At 42.3% G+C, this 25484-nt stretch overlaps 2 protein-coding genes across 2 annotated transcripts; one reads left to right on the forward strand and one right to left on the reverse strand.

Moving 5' to 3' along the window:
- Positions 1-2269: 2269 nt before the first annotated feature.
- On the reverse strand, positions 2270-14431 carry LOC115138214 (inhibitor of growth protein 2-like). The gene is made up of 2 exons (XM_029674822.1): positions 14133-14431; positions 2270-3869 (listed from the first exon to the last, which is right to left on the reverse strand). Exons 1-2 carry the CDS (start codon positions 14272-14274, stop codon positions 3163-3165), a joined length of 849 nt encoding a protein of 282 aa, XP_029530682.1. The 5' UTR covers positions 14275-14431; the 3' UTR covers positions 2270-3162.
- Positions 14432-22981: 8550 nt separating this feature from the next.
- On the forward strand, positions 22982-25482 carry LOC115138216 (uncharacterized). Its single transcript, XM_029674825.2, has 7 exons — positions 22982-23090; positions 23361-23539; positions 23772-23882; positions 24061-24114; positions 24314-24475; positions 24826-24951; positions 25148-25482. The coding sequence occupies exons 1-7, from the start codon at positions 23084-23086 to the stop codon at positions 25181-25183; spliced, it is 675 nt and encodes a 224-aa protein (XP_029530685.1). The 5' UTR covers positions 22982-23083; the 3' UTR covers positions 25184-25482.
- Positions 25483-25484: the final 2 nt, after the last annotated feature.

Genomic DNA, 25484 nt, shown 5'->3' on the forward strand with positions numbered 1-25484 from the left:
TAGCCCACTGAGCTAAAGCCTAGTCATTAAGGTTCTGTCACACTTGACTCCATATACTCTGCTGCTCTATGACCTGTTCAAGAGAAGCTAGCTTAAGAGACAGTCTGGTCTTTACATCGTCCCCTGTCCCCGACACAAATAAGGCTCCTGGTCGGACAGCTACTCCTGGGCTTGTCTGAGACAAGGGGAGAGAGAGTCGGTTACTTGAAACAAGCACCAGCTAACTTAGTCCAACACCTGAAACACCACACTCCAAAAACAGTCCCTCTGAGTCAGTTACTTCAGATAAATAATACCCTCTAGCATCCTAATTCTTGCACAGCTTAACAATGTTTTGTTCATTGTTGCCCCTAATATGGTTTTCCCCATTGTTGTGAACCGGTTTTGGGATGTGGAAGGCTAACACTTTTTATAACACTTATATTGTCCATAACCTATTTTATTTGGACTGTTGGGCGTTATAGGGACCATCTGGTAGTGTGGGACCTAGAGTCTGGGTATATCAAAGGGAGGATCAAAGTGTCCAGCAGCATCGTCAGAGACAGGCAGTCCCGGATACTACCATCATTAAGGAGACCACAGGTAACCACAGGTAACAAAACCAGAGACTCTACCAGAAAAGTAGTGCAAGCTAAGCTATCTGTCCAAAAATCCAGCATAACTTGTTTTCAATGTTACTATTTTATTACCTTGCTATTACCCTGTAGTCTAATGCTCTCAATAATTTTGAACACTCCAGTGTTGTAGCTGTAACAATATACACATTTATATTGCTCTGTGGAATACTATTAACCCTAGCTCAGGTGATGTCCTGGGAAGGAAGAACAGAGAGACACTCTGGACGAAAAGGGAGGCGCAAAGGGAGCAGAGCAGGTTGGACAGGGAGACATACAACTCCATAGACCAATACCTCCTCGGTGGGGACCAACCGGCAAAGTGTTTGTGTGTGCGCCATGTCTACTATTTTACTTGTGTGCTCTGAATATGTGGCTGGCTCTATAGAGTTTAATTAACCTATGTGATGTCTCTCCATCCCTCTGATCTCCTCTCTACCCCTCTCTATCAACTGGTGGTGTGTTACGCTACAAGACCATGGTGCTTGCCTACGGAGCTGTGAGGGGAACGGCACCTCACTACCTCCAGGCTCTGATCAGGCCCTACACCCAAACAAGGGCACTGCGTTCATCCACCTCTGGCCTGCTCGCCTCCCTACCACTGAGGAAGTACAGTTCCCACTCAGCCCAGTCAAAACTGTTCGCTGCTCTGGCCCCCCAATGGTGGAACAAACTCCCTCACGACGCCAGGACAGCGGAGTCAATCACCACCTTCCGGAGACACCTGAAACCCCACCTCTTTAAGGAATACCTAGGATAGGATAAAGTAATCCTTCTCCCCCCCCCTTAAAAGACCTAGATGCACTATTGTAAAGTGGCTGTTCCACTGGATGTCATAAGGTGAAAGCACCAATTTGTAAGTCGCTCTGGATAAGAGCGTCTGCTAAATGGGATATCATAATCATCATCTTTGGGATATCAATGCCATTATGGTAGATGAGGCATACACATTGAGTTTGACATGAAAAGAAATTATCCTCCCATTCCTTTTTCTTTTGTATCCTTCCCTTCACTCATTGCTATTGTCGACCGAACTTAACAAATCTGGCTACAAAGTTAGCTAGCTACCTGCCTGGCATCACCGTGAACTCAACTTTGAGTTGGCGGGCAGCATTTGACCGCACTAACTAGGCATATGTCAATAACTGGGCATATTTTATGTAAATCACGTGACTTCAGACATTGCTTTAATGGAAGACTGTTGAACATTAAAACAAAGATTATAGGCATTGATTTGTGTGGATAAATTTGAGCAGAAGCATAATCTCAATAGACTGGCAAGCACGCCGTGCTCGACCAGTAGATCACGATCGACTGGTTGGGTACCCCTGCTATAGGACCTGGAGGCCTGCAACATCCTGTCCGTCCTCTTCCCTGATACCCACGTCCAGTGTCTGACCCTACTGCTGGGCCTCAGCCCTGCCCTCAGGCTGACATCACAATCACAGGGGATCACCACAGTAACCAGGAAGGACTACTTGTTCAGAGGGTCCAGTAGTAGCGAGGATGAACACATAGGACAGTCAGAGATGCATGTAGGAGTAGTTCGTTTTTTGGGAACTTTATCTCTGTGATACTCATGTTATTTATGAGTATTTGAAAATATCTTGACTTAACAATATGACCTGATAAGCAGAAGAATGGAAGGTAAAATGTATATTTCAAGTTAAATTTTATTGGTCGAATACACTTATTTAGCAGATGTTATTGCGGGTGTAGTGAAACAGATATAAAAGTAATAAATTGGTTCCCCTCTCGCCGGTATAACTTTGTTTTAATGGATATACAGAAATGATGGGGGGGGATTACACATTTGACAGAATACGTAGACTGTCTCCACAAATATGAAATCCCATTCCAGACAGACCATCACTTTTTAGCAAATTGAAGTGCTGCACCTGTGGATGGTCAATTGAAATGACAGTTGGGAAATCATAAAATGACCTGAAATCCCAACTCAGATGAACACCTCACAGAAACAGCGCAAACTACCCCTCTGTCAGCCATACAAAATATAACATTGCACAATCTATTTAGCCCCGTCTGGTACAGTGATTCATGAATCGACACACGATTTGGAACACTTATTTTAAAAACACATAATTAAGAAAATGGGCCAAACATAATGTATTAATTTTTACAAAAAGGACATCATTCATTCAGATACATTATATCAAATCAACATTTCCAAATGGGCTAGTAAGCCAAAATTTGCTTCTCGAGTTACTCAATACACTTGTTAGAACGGAAGTTAAGTAACACACATTACAGACAGAAGATGGCAGCTTAGGCTGAGGATCCTTACAGTCAACATCGGACTTCGCAAAACAACATTTAGGCTTCAGTGTGAGTTGCCAGTATTGTAACAGCACCAGTTCAGTGTTGGTCAAGTCTTTTACTCAGAGTAAGCGCTGATGGAAATAGTGTTCCGATTACTCTCAGAACTTGACATTTCATCATCCCTTGAATGAATCACTTCAATAAACTCCACCCTCAGTTCAACAATGTTCCGAGAGGAAAGGGATAACGGACGGAAGACTTGCACCTACTACCTGGACCTCCGGTCCTTTTTGTTCTTGTCCAGGTTTTTGTCCATAGTCTTTTCGTTGTCCCCTCTGCACTTGGGACAGAACCACTTCCCCTTGGGCTTGTAGGTGAGCCCTACGCAGGAGAAGTGGAACCACTCGATGGGGCACGCGTCGTTATCGCAGCCGATCATCTCGCCGTATGACACCTGCTCGCACAGGCAGTAGGTGGGCTCGTTGGGGTCGATGGTGAATTCCACGGGCGAGGCATCGCGCTCCTGCTTGGCCTTGCGCTTCTTCTTCTTGGCCGACTTGGACCTTTTCTCCCGCGGCTGCAGGGGCAGCTCATCCGCCGGGTCGTCCATCACCGCTCCATTCCCCGAGGCGTGGTTGGAGTCACGGCTCTCACTGTTACGCTGGCGTCTCGGCCGGCGGGCCGAGGAACGCTCAGCAGGGGTGGACACCGCCGCCTCCTGGACAGAACTGGAGCGCCGCTCGGTGACGACCCGCTCACTGGTCTCGCTGGGCTCCTGGAGGCAGAGGGAGTCCATCTGGCGGGAGCGATTCTCTACCAGCTCGGTCATCTGGGTAACCACATGGATCTTCTCGTCGCCGAGCTCCTGGCTACTGATGAGGGCCCGCTGCAGCTGAATCTGAAGCCTCTTACGCTGTGCCGCATCCTGCTCGCCCTGGTAACGCTCATAGACATCGTCAACCTCCTTCAGGACCTCTGCAAAGCACACAGAATGAGAAAATAGTTGTTAGGATGGGCGTCTCCTGCATTTGTTTTAGTTACTGAGTAGAATAATCAAGGGATTAAATAACATCTGACACAGTCAGGGCAGGGAAAATGTAAGTGCTCATTAAGGACCCGGGTAGGAACAGGGGAAAAAATGCATGAAAAATGTGGTGAGCACAATTTTGTGCATGTCTAAAATAGCTGCTGCAAATTCTGGGAGCACTGAAAATCACCTAATAGCAATCTGACAAATGAGTAATGAGCTGGAAAATGTGTGCCAGTGTCCTAGCTAGCTAGTGTTGTAGTTATTGTTACATATAGAGACAGATATGACACTATTGAGCAAAGACAGGTATACATTAGACCACAAGAGGAAGATGCACTCTAAGTGTATTTGTCATTCTGGTAAAAACAGGAAACCAAGAAATAACAGACGTAATGGCCAAAGCCATAAAATGCATAAATGTTTAGGGTGTAAAATGCATTGTCTATTGTATAGGACAGGAAACCAAAGCAAGGCCATGAGTGCATAGGACAGCTGGACATACCGAGGTCAGAGGGACACACCTTTGAGGGGGGTCAGCCAAATGACCAACGGATGGACTATGGACATAGGACATATATTTTTAGGACAGGAAGAGAAGAGACACAGTCTATGAGTCCTAATAAGGACAGACATACCAAAGAACACACCAAGCTAAACATAAGGGGCCCATAGCAGAAGATGGGCATGTATTATTTTTGGGACATGAAGACGTCCTGCCACTATTATAACTTGACTGAAAGCAGATATGGGCGTTATTGGGCGTGAACAAGCAGGATGCACAGATTGGGATATAATGGCGGCAGATGGACTGAGGGAAGTAACTTAATTTGCATGTGGGATGGACTCATATGTTGTATGTGTATAAATACAGAGCTAGTGCTCTGGAAAAGTGTGTGTTCCGCAGACCATCTAGTCTTCTGATATGTTTGTATTAAAAGCCTATATTGAATTCACAAGTTCTTGTAAGTGTTATATTTTGTAACGATTCTCCATGATAGAACTTGGCGAGCTTGCCAGGAGAGACAGGGACCACGGAGTGACGTTCCCGGGCTGATGACGGTTTCTTTGGACAATCTTGCAAACAAAGGCGGCCACCTAACTATAAAAAGGTAAGCATGTTCTTACATAGTTAAAATGTTTGTATAGATTGCTTCAGAGATCCTGTCTCAGCGTCACGTAGGTGTCTCTTTAAATTTCCTAAAAATCCAGTAAAAGCTAAAGAACTTTTGAATTCAATGAATTGCATGCATGTGTGAATTTGGGGTTGTTTTAAATGTAAATGTATGTATGCATGTGTAGGGACTAAGTGAATAGGCGTTGTGAACCTTGCTGGAGTCAGGCATTTAGCGGAGGGGGCTTGCACTCGTTCTGTTTGGACCGTTCGAACGGACCCACGTGTCTGGGTTGATTGGGGGAGTTGTTCCGTCTGATTTTGCTTGGCCGGGCTCGACTGTCTCAGGATCTGTTTTGGGATGTGCGTAAACACAGCCCAATCAACCTGAGCGGGCGACTTGTGTCGAGTGTGTGATTCGGACTGCCCCTCTCGTTGAGCCATTCATTTGGGGACCTTGTGTGGGCTGACTAGTGTGGCTGTTCACACTCTCTGGCTAAGCTGCTTGGCCCGGTGTAGGGCTGCTGCGGCCTGATCATATGGTCAAAACAAATCAATAAGTAGTTTTAAAAATCCTGTAATACCGCTTCAATAAAGTTAGTAGTAGGACTGAATGGACAGGTTACTTATGAATAGAGCTCTGCATAAATAAGTAGTTAAAGTCCACGAATACCGCCCTTTAAAAGAGATTAGAAAAGGGGTCTGCTTGGGTGGTGTATTCACGGTTACCACCTCTAGAAAAGAGGGACTGCTCAGGTGAATAGATAGGGAGGTCTAGAATAAAGTGACAAAACTGCATGAGAGACACCAAAATAGAAGTCTAGAACACATTAAAAATATCACGAGGTGTATAATATGATGGGAATGTTTAGGAAAAAATGTATAGTGGCATAGGAAACAAAAGGACTGTTTCTCCCCAGCATACAGAGATAGCGGAATTTAATAAAGCCATGGAGTCGCTGAAGGAAGCGCACGTGAATTCTACCAAATTCGTCTTGAATATGAAAGAGCAAACTGGATAATGGAGGACAACATTACCCGGTAAACAGGATAAATAAAATAAACAATTTAGGGAGACAATTAGGAATTGGAACAATTACATAAAACCATAATAAGAAGCTCAATTTACCAGCGTTCAGATGTCAACATTCTATCATCAGAAAATACATTATGATGGGGACAGATAAGACTCTGCTCGCCCTTGCAGACGTGCGAGTGGTTAGCAGAGCTATAGAAAATATCTAATGTAGGTGTGGAGCTAACAAGTATGGGGAAAATGAGTGTAAGATGACACTGGAACTTAGTGCGGTAGCAGGAAATGCCACTATACAAGAGTTTGCACTTTTTTCAAAAGAGAAACTAATGCTTCAACACCTGCATTGCTTGCTGTTTGGAGTTTTAGGCTGGGTTTCTGTACAGCACTTTGAGATATCAGCTGATGTACGAAGGGCTATATAAATAAATACATTTGATTTTAACTAATCGTTTTGAGGTTAGTAAGAATGGAATTTTCACCTGGCGGTGTATAGTCTCTGATCGATCAATGAGTGGTTCATAGAGATTACAGTTATATGTGATGAAAGACGTATTAGATCACGTTTTACCTGACTTCTAGTAAAGTACCGATGGGATTTTCTCAGTCCCACGTGGTATCATTTTGCATTGAAACAATAGTTTGTGGTGATAAAATACGTGGATAATTTGTTATTTAGCGTCAAAGACGGAAAATAAACATATGAGAAATCACCACCTTGGGAAAATTAGTTGGAGGAAAAGCCAAATGTAACATATTGGTGTTTTCAATTTCTACGGGTAAGATACAGATAACCAACCAGGAAGAAACTATGCGTTTTGTGGCATGGCTAAAACTTTTATGAATGACCAAAAAGTAAAAGGGGATTTTAATTGTGTTAACAGTTTCAGAGAATAACGGTATTGAATGTCTAAGACGCTTATAGAATAAAATCAATATATAAGTAATACTATTGGCTTGCTGATTAAAAGGTAACATTGTGAATGTTAACAAAATGTACATTTCTTTTCCAGAAAAAAGGGGTTTAATTTTCTCTAGTCAAAATGTAATTGGAGACTGCGGTACTGGGGAAAGCAGTTAAGAGATATTCGGCCACTTTAAAGTCAAAGTATCTGGATAAGGCTATAAATGGAGTTCCGGATAAGTGTACAATCACTTTGTAATTCTATTATTTACTTGGGAAAATGATGGAGTTGTAATATTAAATGACTAGACCACTTTTTTTTTATTTAACATGGGTTCATAAGAGAAATTATCAGTTCCCTGGGGTTATGGTCTTTGGGTAAATACAGAAATGTGCTTTGTTCATTCTGCATATAAAAGGGAAATATATGTTAACACGGGATGACAGTTACTCCAAATGGTTAATTGGAGTGGGGGTCTCTGCGAGGGTTGTGTTGATAACTACATAACCTGTAACTCGTCTGAGAGATCGCCAGTAGAATAAGGTGACGTCAGAATGCTTTAATGCATGGGAGAGATTATCACCACAACAAGTGTGTGTGAAACTCAAACCCAACCTACTGGCTGAATAGTGAGGGACAACTGTGTCTGACCTGTGAACTGTATCTAAAATAGACATGCGGGAATGATATGTGCTGGGAGAAGAAAGACTAAAAGGGAATGAGTTACTGACCTTTTATTACCAGGCCACTCATGACAGAAAAACAGAGACAAAAGGGTGTATTAGAAAATAGATATTACTGGTACTAAAAGTTTAGTATAAATGTTAATTAGTAAAGGGATGATGTGTATTGAATAGATAAGGTCAAATTTGAGTTAAAGTAAGCACTAAGGACTTATCCTGAATATTGGGTTGGACAATGTATAAACAATGTTTAGTTATGATTTGGATATGAGACTGTTTAAATTTACTAGGCCTAGGGAAGCTCTGGAAACTAATCCCGAGACAGGGTGACAGAATTGACAGAATATTAGATTAAATGTTTCTTTTGTTTTATAATGTCATTGTAATGATATATCATTACAATTTAAGTAATTGAATAAAAGGTAGTCTGTTGTGCGATAACACCCAAGGATGAAGAAGGAGACAAACATTACATTACATTTACATTTAACCTAGACATAGAATTAAACGGATGGACGTTTTCCCCAGGTTTAATTACATTACAAATAGTGTTAAATTAATTGCAAATATGCAGTTATTATAATTTACTTTTCTATTTTTTCTTGTTTGGTCAATTTATTTTTGTTTTGAGGAAAATAAGTGTGTATATTGTTCCTGAGGAGATTGACAAAAAATATTTTGAGAATGTTTAAGTATGTATCAAAATATGGAAGGAAATTAGGAGTAGTGATTTATGTGTTAGAAAGGAAAAAAATATATCCAAATCTACCAATTATATGCATATCCTAGCTTCTGGGCCTGAGTAACAGTCATATATATATATATATATATATTTATTTTCATTTTTTTCCCCTCACTTTCTTTTTGGGGGGAGGGGGTGTTAGAATACTATTTTTGCTATTTTGTATATAGTTATTCATTTCAAAATGTATACCTTCACCAATTTGGCCACTTGGGTACATTTGGGCTACTTGTGTGGGACACCTGGGTGACTTCATGATAAATGTCATGTAGCACACTCATTTTGGAAGTTATCATTCTGAAACTAGTACTGTTGCCCTCTTATATTTTTCACTGAAATTGTCCCCATCATCCTATCTGAATGTTTGTTTTATCTTGTTAATTTAAAAGATACAAAAATAAACAAACATGTTTTTTATATCTAAACTATTGTGTTATATTCTCCTACATTCAAGTCACATGTACACAGACTTTTCTGTCAAATGGTACCAAGAATATGCATATCCTTGGCTGTTAGATTTGGGTATGTCTTCAGGTGGAAATTGCACAAAGTAGTGTGGGAGGGGGGGCTGTAAGAGGTTAACCTCTTGAAGCTAGGGGGCACTATTTATGTTTGGAAAAAAACGTTCCCAAAGTAGACGGCCCATTTCTCAGTACCAGATGCTAGAATATGCATATAGTTGACCGATTAGGATAGAAAAATACTCTAAAGTTTCCAAAACTGTCAAAATATTGTCTGTGAGTATAACAGAACTGATATTGCAGGCAAAACCCTGAGGAAAATCCAATCAGGAAGTGCCTCTTATTTTGAAACCCTTCTGTTCCTATGCATGCCTATCCTCCATTTAAAGGGATATCAACCAGATTCATGTCTCTCTGGCTTCCCTAAGGTGTCAGTCTTTAGACATAGTTTCAGGCTTTTATTTTGAAAAATGAGTGTGAAAGATCACATTGCGTAAGTGGATAGGTGGGGGCTCAGAGTTAGTTTTTGCGCAACTGAGTAAAGCCGCCATTGTTCCTCCCGCTGTTATTGAAAAACCTACACACTCGGTTGATATATTATCGATATATCCAAGCTCAAGACCCTGGGTCTCGACCCCGCCCTGTGCAACTGGGTACTGGACTTCCTGACGGGCCGCCCCCAGGTGGTGAAGGTAGGCAACAACATCTCCACCCCGCTGATCCTCAACACTGGGGCCCCACAAGGGTGCGTTCTGAGCCCTCTCCTGTTCTCCCTGTTCACCCACGACTGTGTGGCCACGCACGCCTCCAACTCAATCATCAAGTTTGCGGACGACACAACAGTGGTAGGCTTGATTACCAACAACGACGAGACGGCCTACAGGGAGGAGGTGAGGGCCCTCGGAGTGTGGTGTCAGGAAAATAACCTCACACTCAACGTCAACAAAACTAAGGAGATTGTGGACTTCAGGAAACAGCAGAGGGAACACCCCCCTATCCACATCGATGGAACAGTAGTGGAGAGGGTAGCAAGTTAAGTTCCTCGGCATACACATCACAGACAAACTGAATTGGTCCACCCACAGACAGCATCGTGAAGAAGGCGCAGCAGCGCCTCTTCAACCTCAGGAGGCTGAAGAAATTTGGCTTGTCACCAAAAGCACTCACAAACTTCTACAGATGCACAATCGAGAGCATCCTGGCGGGCTGTATCACCGCCTGGTACGGCAACTGCTCCGCCCACAACCGTAAGGCTCTCCAGAGGGTAGTGAGGTCTGCACAACGCATCACCGGGGGCAAACTACCTGCCCTCCAGGACACCTACACCACCCTATGTTACAGGAAGGCCATAAAGATCATCAAGGACAACAACCACCCGAGCCACTGCCTGTTCACCCCGCTATCATCCAGAAGGCGAGGTCAGTACAGGTGCATCAAAGCTGGGGCCGAGAGACTGAAAAACAGCTTCTATCTCAAGGCCATCAGACTGTTAAACAGCCACCACTAACATTGAGTGGCTGCTGCCAACACACTGTCATTGACACTGACCCAACTCCAGCCACTTTAATAATGGGAATTGATGGGAAATGATGTAAAATATATCACTAGCCAGTTTAAACAATGCTACCTAATATAATGTTTACATACCCTACATTATTCATCTCATATGTATACGTATATACTGTACTCTATCATCTACTGCATCTTTATGTAATACATGTATCACTAGCCACTTTGTTTACATACTCATCTCATATGTATATACTGTACTCGATACCATCTACTGTATCTTGCCTATGCCGCTCTGTACCATCACTCATTCATATATCTTTATGTACATATTCTTTATCCCCTTACACTTGTGTGTATAAGACAGTAGTTTTGGAATTGTTAGTTAGATTACTTGTTGGTTATTACTGCATTGTTGGAACTAGAAGCACAAGCATTTCGCTACTCGCATTTAACATCTGCTAACCATGTGTACGTGACAAGTATAATTTGATTTGAATATATATTTTAAAAACAAACCTGAGGAACGATTATAAAAAACATTTGACATGTTTCTGTGGACATTATGGAGACTATTTGGAATTTCTGTCTGCGTTGTCGTGACAGCTCTTTCCTGTGGATTTCTGAACATAACGCGACAAACAAACGTCTGTATTTTGGGTATAAAAATAATCTTTATGGAACAAAAAGGAACATTTGCTGTGTAACTGGGAGTCTCGTGAGTGAAAACATCCGAAGATCAAAGGTAAACGGTTGCTTTTCTGATTTTGTGACCAAGCTTCCTGATGCTAAGTGTAAATAATGCTATGCTAGGCTATCGATAAACTTAAACGCTTGGATTGCTTTCGCTGTAAAGCATAATTTAAAAATCTGAGATGACAGGTGGATTAAAAGGCTAAACTGTGTTTTGCAATATTGCACTTGTGATTTCATGAATATGAATATTTTTTTGTAATATTATTTGACTGTTGTGCTATGCTATTCAGCGGTTGCTGACAAATGATCCCGCGACAGGAATGGGTAGCATCAAGAAGTTAAGGAAATAGCTTTCTCGATTTCATTGATGATCAGATACTTCAGATGTGACTGGTTCTGTTGGGCTCAACTTTTACAGCTGATAGTCTAAGTTTGGGACAGTCCTAAAGTTTTCTAACCTCTTGTTAACAATAGTATGTATAGAAATCAAAACGTCTCTGCGGCGGCAGCATGTGCACATTCAATGTCATGCTCTGTATTAAAATATTCTGCTGGTCTCCAGTCACGTAAAACGACGTAGAATTGCATGAAATGCATTTATAAAAAGGCTAATTCTTGGAACGCAAATAAGATAGTCATTATAATAAAAACACTATATGAATATCTTTTCACCCCTACCATTGTCCGCAGTGGTCAGCGATTGCAACCTTCTTTGCCAAGGCTGGTCTGTCCTAGGAGTGAGGATAAACGGTAGGCATGTTCTCTGCTATTTGTGTTATTATTTTGGGTATATGGGAGGGTCACTTGTCTTTTTTACAAGCGTTCAGGGAGGGTCGGGTAAAAATGTATTTTACTCTAGGGAAGGCCATCTATTTTTATTTCATAAGTCCGATTTTCTCCAGGTATCTCTCATCACAAATAACACAGTCCCTAACTTAATGACTCATGGGGAACGACAACTAAGCTCATCAGAACCCAACAAATAAACTTGTTTTACTCCAATGTGTGTAAACAAAATAAAATGTAAACAAATACTATAGCCTCAAAAACATGGTTAAAACTATAATTGTGATATCAGGGATGGTCAATCCATGCATCCATAGCGTCTATGAATTTGATAGTGATTACATTTCTCCAGCCCCATCCCTTAGATTTTTAACAAAAAGGTGTGGGGAGGTAGATTTTTTTATTGTTTCTACTACTGATTTAACAATCCCTTGAAAACGGCACGTAGTTGTCAATGGTTTTAGCGGAGCTGGGGATCTCCTTGCCCCACAGCAGCCAAATCGATTGCTCGGCACCGTATTGTGACATTACGTGAGTCGGTCGTTCAGTATAACAAGGAATTCCCCTCGACCACACACACAAATTGGGGAAAACCAACATTATTTGACATCGACTCCTGCTGTAAAAGAGAACTTGTGTCGATGTTTAGTTATACAGAAATAACAAAACATGCCGAAAAGCTGTGTTTGTTGTGCAATAGCAAAAATCCCGACCTACAATTCACAATGCTCCCACATAAGGAAACAGAGCCAGCGAGAAGAGTCCTGTGGCTTCAGACTATTCGGCATGGGAGAGTGGGAAATGTAGGGAATCCAAGGAGGCTACATGTAGTTATGTGTGGGGATCACATTTAAATCACAGGCAATACATTTAACTTGTTTGGTATAGTCCGTTTAACGCCACTCACTACTTGTCGCTGTATAATCCATTTGTGTTGTTGCTTGTCTTGGCTAGCTTAATGTTACGTCAGAAGCTAGCTAGCACTCACGTGAAAAGGGGGATGAGGGAAGCCCTAAAATATGTTTTTCTAAGTAGTGAGAACACTCAGGAGCAAGCAATGTTTAAAATAAATCTTAAAACATGTACTTAAATCTAGTTGTCATTGACTAAAACAAGCAGACAAGAAAATTAGGTTTGAAAAAAGGTAACGTTTTTGCTGCTAGCCAATTGGGTAAACTAGGTTACCACAGGTTGTTCTAATACCCGATTCAAGAAGTGAAAAAAACTTTCCGCCTGAACAGCCAATACCGTCTATCTGCACACTGCGGTTACTTACATGCCGCGCCCACTGCCATTGAGGCTGCCAGCGCTGTCTCTGGCCCTCAATCCAGCACAGTGGGTGGTAGTAATGCACCAACATTTGATGCCAACTGCCGAAAAAACACCAAAGAAGGATGCTGCTAGTTTGCTTGGGGACAACGGTAGTGTCCTCCACACCCACCTGCCGAGCACTGCTTTCCCACAGTTTTGTTAACATTACAGCGAGGGAAGTAGCTAGCTATTGTTGCCAACCCAACCTTCGTAATGGCACTAGTGGGCAGGGATTACCATAGGCATAAAAGGTTTGCAGTGTGGTTAAATTTTTAATCCGATTTTTAGAGCAAAATAATACAAATATCCAGGTTTAGCCAGTCTGTGTTCTAGAAAGTGACCCGATGCGAGATGGGTGATGCTTCAAGAAAAATCCCAGTCCGAGAAAAATTCCCAGTTGTCGTGAATGCACCGGTTTCGGAAATCGCCGAGTCCTAGTTGTTTTGAACGCGGCACAAATACTACCAAAATTCTCGTACATGGCACATTTTCATCACCAGCGTTAGAGTGGATTGCAACAACGACCGTTTCGTTTTTTTCTTTCTGTTAACGTTACTGTTATACTACGAATTGTATATTTGCTAGTAGGCAACACTATCAACAATAAGTAAACACCCCTTGTCAAATAAACATAAAACGAATGCAGATAACAGGTTTACCAACTCGAAAGAAAGCCGTTAAACGCCACAACACCTCTCTTGTCAAAATGGCTGATCCTCTGATATATCAAGCCAACTCGGACCTGACACCGGGACATGTTGAGGATAACAAATTGAAGGCATACATCGTAGTCGAAAGACTAAACTATCTATATTTCAGCACACAAAACACTTGCTTTCAATGCTAGCATGTGGAACATTAACGTTAGCTAAAGTGGATCGGGAATTTGTCAATCCAGCACACCCCGTTTTGTAATTTTATCGTCAAACTCGCAAATATAAGCACTAAAACAACGAGAGGAAAAACAATACCTTGATACTTTGAGTCAATTTCTCGCAGCAGAGAGACGTTTCTTTGTATATCCAATGGCATGGACTCAACACATTCCAAATAATCCTCCACATAGCTGACCAGTTGTGACTTTTCCACGTTTGGATAGTGATGACCTAACATTGTTCCACCGATGCATTGAGACAATCAAGAAAACTTGTAAATAGATTTGAGATCATGCATTTAGTATGATTTCTAATGGTTTTCTTGCGCCAGTATTGTTGCATACTATATTCACTGGTCAGTTCACTTCAAACAGAACTGCACACAGTGCGCATGAGCACGGTGTATTCCTTTTATGGCAATGCACAGCGTTTTCGCATTTTACTTGACAGGGGGATTGGCCATTTTTATTTCCAGCGTTTGGATTGGCTATGAATAAAATAAAGGTCACCTTTATTTTTATGAACTTTTCCCGGGAAAGTAAACCATTAAGTACTACTATTTTGGTCGACCAGTAAAATAGTTGTTCACTCCAGATGTGCCAAGTGTCACGTCTGGAGGAAACCTGGCACCATCCCTACGGTAAAGCATGGTGGTGGCATCATCATGCTGTGGAGATGTTTTTCAGTGGCAGGGACTGGGAGACTAGACAGGATTGAGGAAAAGATGAATGGAGCAAAGTACAGAGGGATCCTTGATGAAAACCTGCTCCTAAACGCTCAGCACCTCAGACTGGGGTGGTTCACCTTCCAACAGGACAACGACCCTAAGCACACAGCCAAGACAATGCAGGAATGGCTTCGGGACAAGTCTCTGAATGTCCTTGAGTGGCGCAGCCAGAGCCCGGATTTGAACCTGATCGAACATCTCTGGAGAGACCTGAAAATAGCTGTGCAGCGATGCTCCCCATCCAACCTGACAGCTTGAGAGGATCTGCAGAGAAGAATGGGAGAAACTCCCCAAATAAAGGTGTGCCAAGCTTGTAGCGTCATACCCAAGAAGATTTGAGGCTGTAATCGCCAAAGGTGCTTCAACAAAGTACATCTTTCAAAACAAGATATTCAATGTCTGGCAGGAAACCCCAAAAGCAATCATATTAAAATAAAATTGTATTGATCACATGCGCCAAATACAACAGGTGTAGACTTTACCGTGAAATGCTTAGTTATGAGCCCATTACCAACAGTGCAGATTTAAAAAGTAAGACAAATATTTGCTAAATAAAAAAGGAAATAGTAACACAATAACGAGACTATATACAATGAGTACCAGTATCGAGTCAATGTGCAGGGGTACGAGGTAATTGAGGTAATACATTATGATCATGTGGGTAGGGGTAAAAGTGACTAAGCAATGGGGATATATAATAAACAGAGTGGCAGCAGTGTATGTGAATGTGCATGGCGTCAATATGCATGTGTGTGTGAACGTATGTAGTGTGTCATTTTTTAAATTTATTTTACTAGGCAAGTCAGTTAAGAACAAATTCTTATTTTCAATGACAGCCTAGGAACAGTGGGTTAACTGTCTATGGGTTAACTGCAGAACAACAGATTTTGTACCTTGTCAGCTCAGGGATTTGAACTTGCAACCTTTCGGTTACTAGTCCAATGCTCTAACCACTAGGCTACCCTGCCGCCCCGGCATTGTAGTATGCATGAGTGTGTGGGTAGAGTCTATTGAGTGTGCATAGAGCCAGTGCAAGGGAGTTCGTGCAAAACAATTAAGATAAATAAATATCAAATCGGGTCAATATAAATTGTCCGGATAACCAATTAGCTAACTGTTCAGCAGTCTTATGGCTTGGGGTTAGAAGCTGTTCAGGTGCCTTTTGTTCACAGACTTGGCACTCCGGTACCTCTTGCAGTGCGGTAGCAGAGAAAACACTCTATGACATGGGTGGATAGAGTCTTTGAAAATTTCTAGGGCAGGGCTCTTCAACCCTGTTCCTGGAGAGCTACTGTCCTGTAGAATTTCACTCCAACCCTAATCGAGCGCACCTGATTCTATCAGTTAACTGGTTGACAAGCTGAATCAGGTTAGTTACAGTTGGAGTGACAGCTACAGGGGGTAGCTTTCCAGGAACAAGGTTGGAGACCCATGTTCTAGGGCCTGTCACGTCTGCTCCCGCTTTTCCCTCCCCCTGGCGCTTGAGGACTCCAGGGAGCCCTGCATCACGCACACCTGCCTTCCCTTGTCACGCGCATCAGTGAAATTGGACTCACCTGAAGTCATTCATCACATGATTATTTCCTCCCCTATATTTGTCAGTTCCCTTGCTCTGTTCCCTGTTGCTGCATTAATTGTTTTTTTTGTCTTTGTATTAGTTTGCTGACACTGTTCCTGTCTCGTTCCTGGTCGGTTATATACACTGCTCAAAAAAATAAAGGGAACACTAAAATAACACATCCTAGATCTGAATGAATGAAATATTCTTATTACATACTTTTTTCTTTACATAGTTGAATGTGCTGAACAACAAAATCACGCAAAAATGATCAATGTAAATCAAATTTATCAACCCATGGAGGTCTGGATTTGGAGTCACACTCAAAACTAAAGTGGAAAACCACATTACAGGCTGATCCAAATTTGATGTAATGTCCTTAAAACAAGTCAAAATGAGGCTCAGTGTGGCCTCCACGTGCCTATATGACCTCCCTACAATGCCTGGGCATGCTCCTGATGAGGTGGCGGATGGTCTCCTGAGGGATCTCCTCCCAGACCTGGACTATAGCATCCGCCAACTCCTGGACAGTCTGTGATGCAACGTGGCGTTGGTGGATGGAGCGAGACATGATGTCCCAGATGTGCTCAATTGGATTCAGGTCTGGGAAACGGGCGGACCAGTCCATAGCATCAATGCCTTCCTCTTGCAGGAACTGCTGGCACACTCCAGCCACATAAGGTCTAGCATTGTCTTGCATTTAGGAGGAACCCAGGGCCAACCGCACCAGCATATGGTCTCACAAGGGGTCTGAGGATCTCATCTCGGTACCTAATGGCAGTCAGACTACCTCTGGCGAGCACATGGAGGGCTGTGCGGCCCCCCAAAGAAATGCCACCACACACCATGATTGACCCACCGCCAAACTGGTCATGCTGGAGGATGTTGCAGGCAGCAGAACATTCTCCACGGCATCTCCAGACTCTGTCATGTCTGTCACATGTGCTCAGTGTGAACCTGCTTTCATCTGTGAAGAGCACAGGGCACCAGTGGCGAATTTGCCAATCTTGGTGTTCTCTGGCAAATGCCAAAAGTCCTGCACGGTGTTGGGCTGTAAGCACAACCCCCACCTGTGGACGTCGGGCCCTCATACCACCCTTATGGAGTCTGTTTCTGACCATTTGAGCAGACACATGCACATTTGTGGCCTGCTGGAGGTCATTTTACAGGGCTCTGGCAGTGCTCCTCCTGCTCCTCCTTTCACAAAGGCGGAGGTAGCGGTCCTGCTGCTGGGTTGTTGCCCTCCTACGGCCTCCTCCACGTCTCCTGATGTACAGGCCTGTTACAATTCTATGACCAACATGCTCTGGACACTACGCTGACAGACACAGCAAACCTTCTTGCCACAGCTCACATTGATGTGCCGTCCTGGATGAGCTGCACTACCTGAGCCACTTGTGTGGGTTGTAGACTCCGTCTCATGCTACCACTAGAGTGAAAGCACCGCCAGCATTCAAAAGTGACCAAAACATCAGCCAGGAAGCATAGGAACTGAGAAGTGGTCTGTGGTCACCACGTGCAGAACCACTCCTTTATTGAGGGTGTCTTGCTAATTGCCTATAATTTCCACCTGTTGTCTATTCCATTTGCACAACAGCATGTGAAATTTATTGCAATCAGTGTTGTTCCTAAGTGGACAGTTTGATTTCACAGAAGTGTGATTGACTTAGAGTTACATTGCGTTGTTTTAAGTGTTCACTTCATTTTTTTGAGCAATGTATTAAATGTTTTACTCCCCGTGCCTGCTTCGTCTCTCCAGCGTCAACTCATGTGACAGCAGCCAACATTCAAAGCATCGTGGAGTACTGGCGCTCCTGCCGGTTCGTCGGGCTTCCACACCCCAACTGGCTTGCCCAGCGCCCATGTCTCGGCCAGTTCGCCCAGATGGGACGCAAGGTGGCGCCCCAAGAGGGGGAGGTACTGTCACGTCTGCTCCCGCTATTCCCTCCCCCTGGTGCTTAAGGGTGCCAGGTTGCCCTGCATCACGCACACATGCCTTCCCTTGTCACGCGCATCAGAGATATTGGACTCACCTGGACTCATTCATCACCTGTTTATTTCCTTCCCTATATTTGCCAGTTCCCTTGCTCTGTTCCCAGCTGCTGCATTGTTTTTTTGTCTTTGTATTAGTTTGCTGACGCTGTTCCTGTCTCGTTCCATGTCCGTTATATATGAAATGTTTTACTCCCCGTGCCTGCTTCGTCTCTCCAGCGTCAACTCATGTGACAGGGCCTTCCTCTGACATCATCTGGAATAGAGGTCCTGGATGGCAGGGAGTTCAAACCCAGTGATGTACTGGCCATGCGCACTACCCTCTGTAGCACCTTGCGGTCAAATGCCGAGCAGTTGCCATACCATGGATGATGTAGCAATTCAAGATGCTCTCAATGGTTCAACTGAATAACTTTTTCAAGATTTGAGGGTCCATGGCAAATATTCTCAGCATCCTGAGGGGAAGAGGTGTTGTCGTGCCCTCTTCACGACTGTGTTTGGAACAGGATAGGTCCTTAGTGCCGCTCTACTACAGACCCGTCAATGTGAAGGGGGTGTGTTCAGCCCTCCGTTTCCTGTAGTCCATGATAAGTTCCTTTGTCTTGCTCACATTGAGGGAGAGGTTATTGTCCTGGCACCACACTGCCAGGTCGCTGACCTCCTCCCTATAGGTTGTCTTTAATCAGTTCTACCACGTCATGCCATCGGCAAACTTAATGATGATGTTGGAGTTGTGCGTGTCCACGCAATCGTGAGTGATGAGGAAGTACAAGAGGTGATTGAGCACACACCCCTGAGGGGCCCCGTGTTTAATGTCAGTGTGGCAGATGTGTTGTTGCCTACCCTCACCACCTGGGGTGGCCCGTCAGGAAGTCCAGGTTTCAGTTACAGAGGGAGATGTTCAGTCCCAGGGTCCTTAGCTTAGTGATGAGCTTGGAAGGCACAATGGTGTTGAACGCTGAGATGTAGTCAATGAACAGCACTCTCACGTAGGTGTTCCTTTTGTACAGGTGGGAAAGTGCAGTGTGGAGTGCAATTGAGATTTTGTCATCTGTGGATCTGTTGGGGCGGTATGTGAATTGGAGTGGATCCAGGGTTTCTGGGATGATGGTGTTGATGTGAGCCATGACCAGCCTTTCAAAGTATTTCATGGCTACAGATATGATTGCTACGGGAAAGTAGTCATTTAGACAGGTTGCATTGGTGTTCTTAGGCACAGGGACTATGGTGGTTTGCTTGAACCATACGTGCACTACCATTCAAAAGTTTGGGGTCACTTAGAAATGTCCTTGTTTTTGAAAGAAAAGCATATTTTTTGTCCATTAAAATAACATAAAATTGATCAGAAATACAGTGTAGACGTTGTTAATGTTGTAAATGACTATTGTAGCTGGAAACGGCTGATTTTTAATGGAATATCTACATAGTCGTATAGAGGCCCATTATCAGCAACCATCACTCCTGTGTTCCAATGGAAAGTTGTGTTAGCTAATCCAAGTTTATAATTTTAAAGGGCTAATTGATCATTAGAAAACCCATTTGCAATTATATTAGCACAGCTGAAAACTGTTGTACTGATTAAAGAAGCAACAAAACTGGCCTTCTTTAGACTAGTTGAGTATCTGGAGAGTCAGCATTTGTTGGTTCGATTACAGGTTCAAAATGTCCAGAAACAAAGGACTGTTTCTGAAACTTGTCAGTCTATTCTTATTCTGAGAAATGGCTATTCCATGTGAGAAATTGCCAAGAAACTGAAGATATCGTACAACGCTGTGTACTACTCCCTTCACAGAACAGCGCAAACTGGCTCCAACCATAATAGAAAGAGGAGTGGGAGGCCCCGGTGCACAACTGAGCAAGAGGACAAGTACATTAGAGTGTCTAGTTTGAGAAACAGACGCCTCACAAGTCCTCAACTGGAAGCTTCATTAAATAGTACCCGCAAAACACCAGTCTCAACGTCAACAGTGAAGAGGCAACTCCAGTCTGAGATATGGCTTTTTCTTTGCAACTCTGCCTAGAAGGCCAGCATCAGAGCGTACTGTAAGTTAAGAAAGAGTAGGTTGTTCAGTTAGATAGTTATGATAACAATAATGATAATAGTAAATCATAATAATAATACCACCCCCCCTCTAGGAATATATTTCAGGATGTAGAAGACACCAAGAAGTCACAGCATGTCACATCAGCATCCAGCTTTGCAGGAGTTTGATGTATGAATTGTGTATGTAGTGTAAAAATGGTAGGAACTAGGTCCCAAAAAGTGTCAAGAATAATAGACATGAAAAAGTATGAGCAATAACAATAGTGTGCTTTGCATGCTGCAAGCACAGAAATAGTAATAGCTTTTCAAATGTTATAACAGAAAAAATATAATATACTGAATAGCCAGCATCTTGCCTTCAAAACAAACTCCTCCCAGTTGTTTGAGAAACCTTGCTTTGTAGGCCCTGTGGTGTGAACAAGGTACAATTTTCAATAAAGGAATGACAATCAAATGGTACAGTTCAGTGGAATAATTTAAATGAATATCTAACCTGAACATCATCCACACCAAAAGTCCTCCAAGTTCCAGGGGACAAGATCCGAGCAATGTTTCTGTGAACACAGTGTATGTGAAAGTAAAGAAAAAGTACAATTGAACAGCTTTTTATACTCCAGCGTGCATAACAGGTTTGAACACAGTTGGAACTGAATTAGCCCAAGTATTTTTCACAACATGTATGGGTGTTGCTGGACTAGAAAATGTATTTTTTGACTGCAAACACACCATTTCTCACATCAATGCACTCACATGCAAAAAATCTTTCAAAGCAATGTGTATATGCATTCTTTGGAAATGTGTTTTGAAGTTTTTCTTATTTAACTTCAGTTTGCAATATAGACAAGTTGTAATGTATTTTCTTGACTTGCCATGTATGTTGGAACCAGGTGATTTCATTATTGTACATACTATGTGTAGGCTGTGTAGACTCGCTATGTGTTACTAAGGGAATGGCATCAATGATACACATTTAGAGTCAACCAAACACAACAAGGCATACATTGAAGAAACACAGAAAATCAACAATCAAATCGATTGCATAAACTGTACATTTAAACCTAGGCTTACTGCTCAAGTAGCCAAATTTGTCCAAATAAGATTCCCTCATTGTGAGCAATTAGCTAGCTCACGTGCAAATGGGTGCTAATTAACGCTATGCTAACATCTGTGCGGTAGTTGGTCATATAAAAATATACCACTGCACTGGTATAACATTAATATTACAAAGTACATTATGCATAATGACAGTCTCACTTACTTCCATGGTTTATATTTTTATCCATGTAGGTTCGATTAAGATTTGTTGACGTTGATACCTTTGACGTTTACCTCAACTTGGGTGACCTTGAAGGAGACGGGAAGGGTTCGGGTTAAACACATTTGATTCCGCCCACATTGAGCCCGGCCCCGAACTGCACGCTGCAGTCAGGAGCTTCTCACAGGTCCTGATACAGGCTGCTCTCGTTGCTATCTCTGTCACACTGGCTGCTGCAAGGTGGTCTACTGTTGCTGCCAGAATGGTCCGTGTCAACAGAAATATAACATAAAGAATAGACACTAGCATTCATGGAAAAGAAACGTTTGGTTGGAGTTTAAACAACAGACTCGACCAGGTCGAAGTTTTAGTTTCGACTGCAGGCCCACAAATACTAGACCTATGGTGTGTCTGAGCTGACTGGCCTATATTCTAATACTTTAAAATCAACTATTTGACCAGATACCAGGATGGCAACAACAACTGCCTGAGTTACACCAGGAACGCACAATCCCTCCAGCAGTGCTCAGACTGTCTGCAATAGGCTGAGAGAGGCTGGACTTAGGGCTTGTAAGGCCTGTTGTAAAGGCATGTCCTCAACAGACATCACTGGCAACAACGTCGCTATGGGCACAAACCCACCGTCACTGGACAGTACTTAATGCAGCTGGTGGCCACACCAGATACTGACTGTTACTTTTGATTTTGACCCCCCCAGGGACACATTATTCCATTTTTGTTCGTCACATGTCTGTGGAACTTGCTTAGTTTATGTCTCAGTTGTTGAATCTTGTTATGTTCATACAAATATTTACACATGTTAAGTTTGCTAAAAATAAACACAGTTGACTGTGAGAGGAAGTTTCTTTTTTAGCTGAGTTTATATTAACTAATCAACCAACCAGCAGAAACATGTATTTTTTTCCCATTGACTGAAATATTGTATATGGTTGTACAGTATATGTCATTTCTGATTGCTAAAAGTAATATTGTGTTTCTTCTTGTAATTAAAAAAAAGTGTTATTTTTCAAATAAATTGTATTGAGGTAACTTTTATGTTCTGTTATATTTCCAAATGTCCAAATTAGTCACGGTGATTCTACATCTGAATTGCTTGCTGTTTGGGGTTTTAGGCTGGGTTTCTGTATAGCACTTGTTTACATCGGCTGATGTAAAAAGGGCGTTATAAATCAATTTGATTGATTGATTAATGTGCGACTCAAAACATACTGGGATTCTAGTAATAAGATGTATGATTATGGAATACAATTTCTGAAAAATGGTTTGCCTATGTGCCTATGCCACAACTTCGGAATGTAGGATCAAATTTCTCTCACTAGAGGGCAGACATTATGGAAAATAAAACTTTACTGGGCGTTTACTCGTCTCATTTTATGTGCTACGTTCAAATACAAAACGTAGGCTGTTTATTAAATAGGCTGTAGGATATCTTTGCAGCAACTCTGTGGAAATGGAAGGTAAATTCTTTTCGTATTGCATTTGTTTATTTAAATTCAACCTACTAGGCTGCATAATTCCTTCAAAATGTCCGGATAATGTGGTCAACAAATGTAATTTCCAAACAAACGAAAACTAACCCTAAAAAATAAATTGGTTTATTTTTGTCCAATTCTGGAAGCCTACCTTGGCCTATTGCCTAGAACAGTTATGGTTATGTATAGGCTAAAACAGTTAGGGGTCTGTTTTACACATTGGCATATGGTTTTCCATCCTCTATCCCGCCGAAGTTGTTGCTGAAACTGGGGTTATTGCGGACTCACCCGCCAATTCACAACCTGCCGGCGACGTGAATGAAGAGAGAGGTTCCCTCTTCGATGTTACATTTCTGGACCACGACTTTCCAGGTGCTGAGACTGAGACCCCGACCCGCAAGACCTACCAGGAGTTCCAGCCCAAAGCACTGGGGGTGTGTGAGTCTATTTTTGCGGAAGGCGAAATCTAAGAAACAACTAAATCCTCATCAATTCCCTACAGAATAAGGCTATTTTTCTAAACTACTGATATTGTATTCCATTGTTAATTGGTTCTCAATTACTTAACTTGATTTAATAACGTTGAAATGCAACCATAAAACTGTTCTTCCTACTGCATTTATTCTGTAGGAATCTTAACTTTGTGGATATTTCCTCTCATTATAGGTCTCTCAGATCACTTTGGGTGTGTTTGTGCTCAACTCAGTTTATGTCAGTGTAGCCAACCGATTGGATCAGAGAAATGAAGAAGTAACCAGGGCGATAGGCTCCCTGTCTGTGAGTAGGATACTTCTCTATGCATGTCCTTGGCCGCTTATTAGGTTTATTAGTATGGTAAATAAATTCATGCTATTATTGAACAAGTGAAAAAAGTTATGATTTGTTCTTGTTTTTCCTTGCTGTATCTTGCCATGAAATGGGGGATTTTCAGCTAACTGTGCTGTGCTCTCTGTAGGCGATAGTGGCGGGAAGTGTGGCCATAGCAGCACAGAGTCTTCATGTTCCCACAGTGAGTCATCATAGTCGGAACCCAGATCTGTTTGTGCTGTTTTGCTTACTCCTACAGTCAGTTGGCAAGAGAGCACAAACAGTTCTGTGACCAGGATAAATTATCATATTATCTAACTGAGATTACCTGATTTTTCTGAGAGTTCATTTATATCTGGAAGACAAAAACATCTATTGTCTTATTTTCCTCGTCCTTTCAGCTGAAGGCGTGTCTGGGGACACAGCTGGCTACCTGCCTTATGGCCATGTTCAACGTGGTCGTCGTAGGAGGAAAGCTGTCTGACACCCACTTAGTGCCAGACTGCTGGCTTTTCACTGATTACAACAACACACATCATCACATCACCTGCGACAAGCTGATGGTGAGTCGCATAGAAATAGTTAGAACAGACTATACAGTATACTGTATATAAGGCCTATATAATGTATCTGTCCCGAGATCAACTACTTCAGCTGAATCTCACAGTGACAAGATTTGGGGAAGTTCTGGGGAAACTATTGTATTGTACAGCTCAGAGACTTAGTAGTTGGTAGTAATCAGAACATCTGTATGTGTCAATCAAAGGTTGTTGATGGAATACATTAATATAAAAACACAATACAAATAGTGCTGAAGATGGTTAGAAAAGTAAACGTAGCAACAGTATGGTAGCGTCATTCACTCATACCTCAAACTCTGTTTCTGTGTCTGCTATCGCCCACACCGACCCAGAATTCAGTGTATCCATTCTATGTCGAGTGGTTCCTCGTGCACGCAACTCTCCTCGGCATTTCTGTCACCCTGACTATCTACAGCTGCAAGCTGCTCCGCTTCTGCTCCCCTGCAGCACCCAGCATGGTAAGAGTTCATTTCAAGAGCATGAGAATTTGAACACATGCCAAATGGTTTGACCAGATGCATGTTCCATACTCACATGCTCTTGAACACTTCACTGAAGCTATTTGATCACATACACAATGTATTTACAGTTTAGCTGCTATGCTTAATCTGAGAATGCTTTCATTGTTGTTTAATCATGTTTTCTTTCTTAAAGCCTGTGGTCACTGCATATACTAGCCCTGCTCAGTGACAAGAGATGAAGTACATAGAAAGGAACCTAAAGCCATCATGAAGAGACACTGATGGGTCTATCTAGCCATGCACTTTTTTCAAATCTATTTGTCACTATGTTTTCTGTCTTGCACAAACACTTGATGTTGATGTGGTTGCCTTTTTATGATATAGTTTGGTTATTTTGTTGTGTGTTCTGATGATAGAGTATGTCTGTTTAGATCTATATGGTCTCAGGTGCTATTTTAGTGATGGGTTTAAGGAGTGAAACTTTGTGGGTACATCATATTGAAATAAACACTTCCTCAGGGTCAAAAACG

The sequence above is a fragment of the Oncorhynchus nerka genome, linkage group LG12, assembly GCF_034236695.1.
Source record: "Oncorhynchus nerka isolate Pitt River linkage group LG12, Oner_Uvic_2.0, whole genome shotgun sequence".
NCBI lineage: Eukaryota > Metazoa > Chordata > Actinopteri > Salmoniformes > Salmonidae > Oncorhynchus > Oncorhynchus nerka.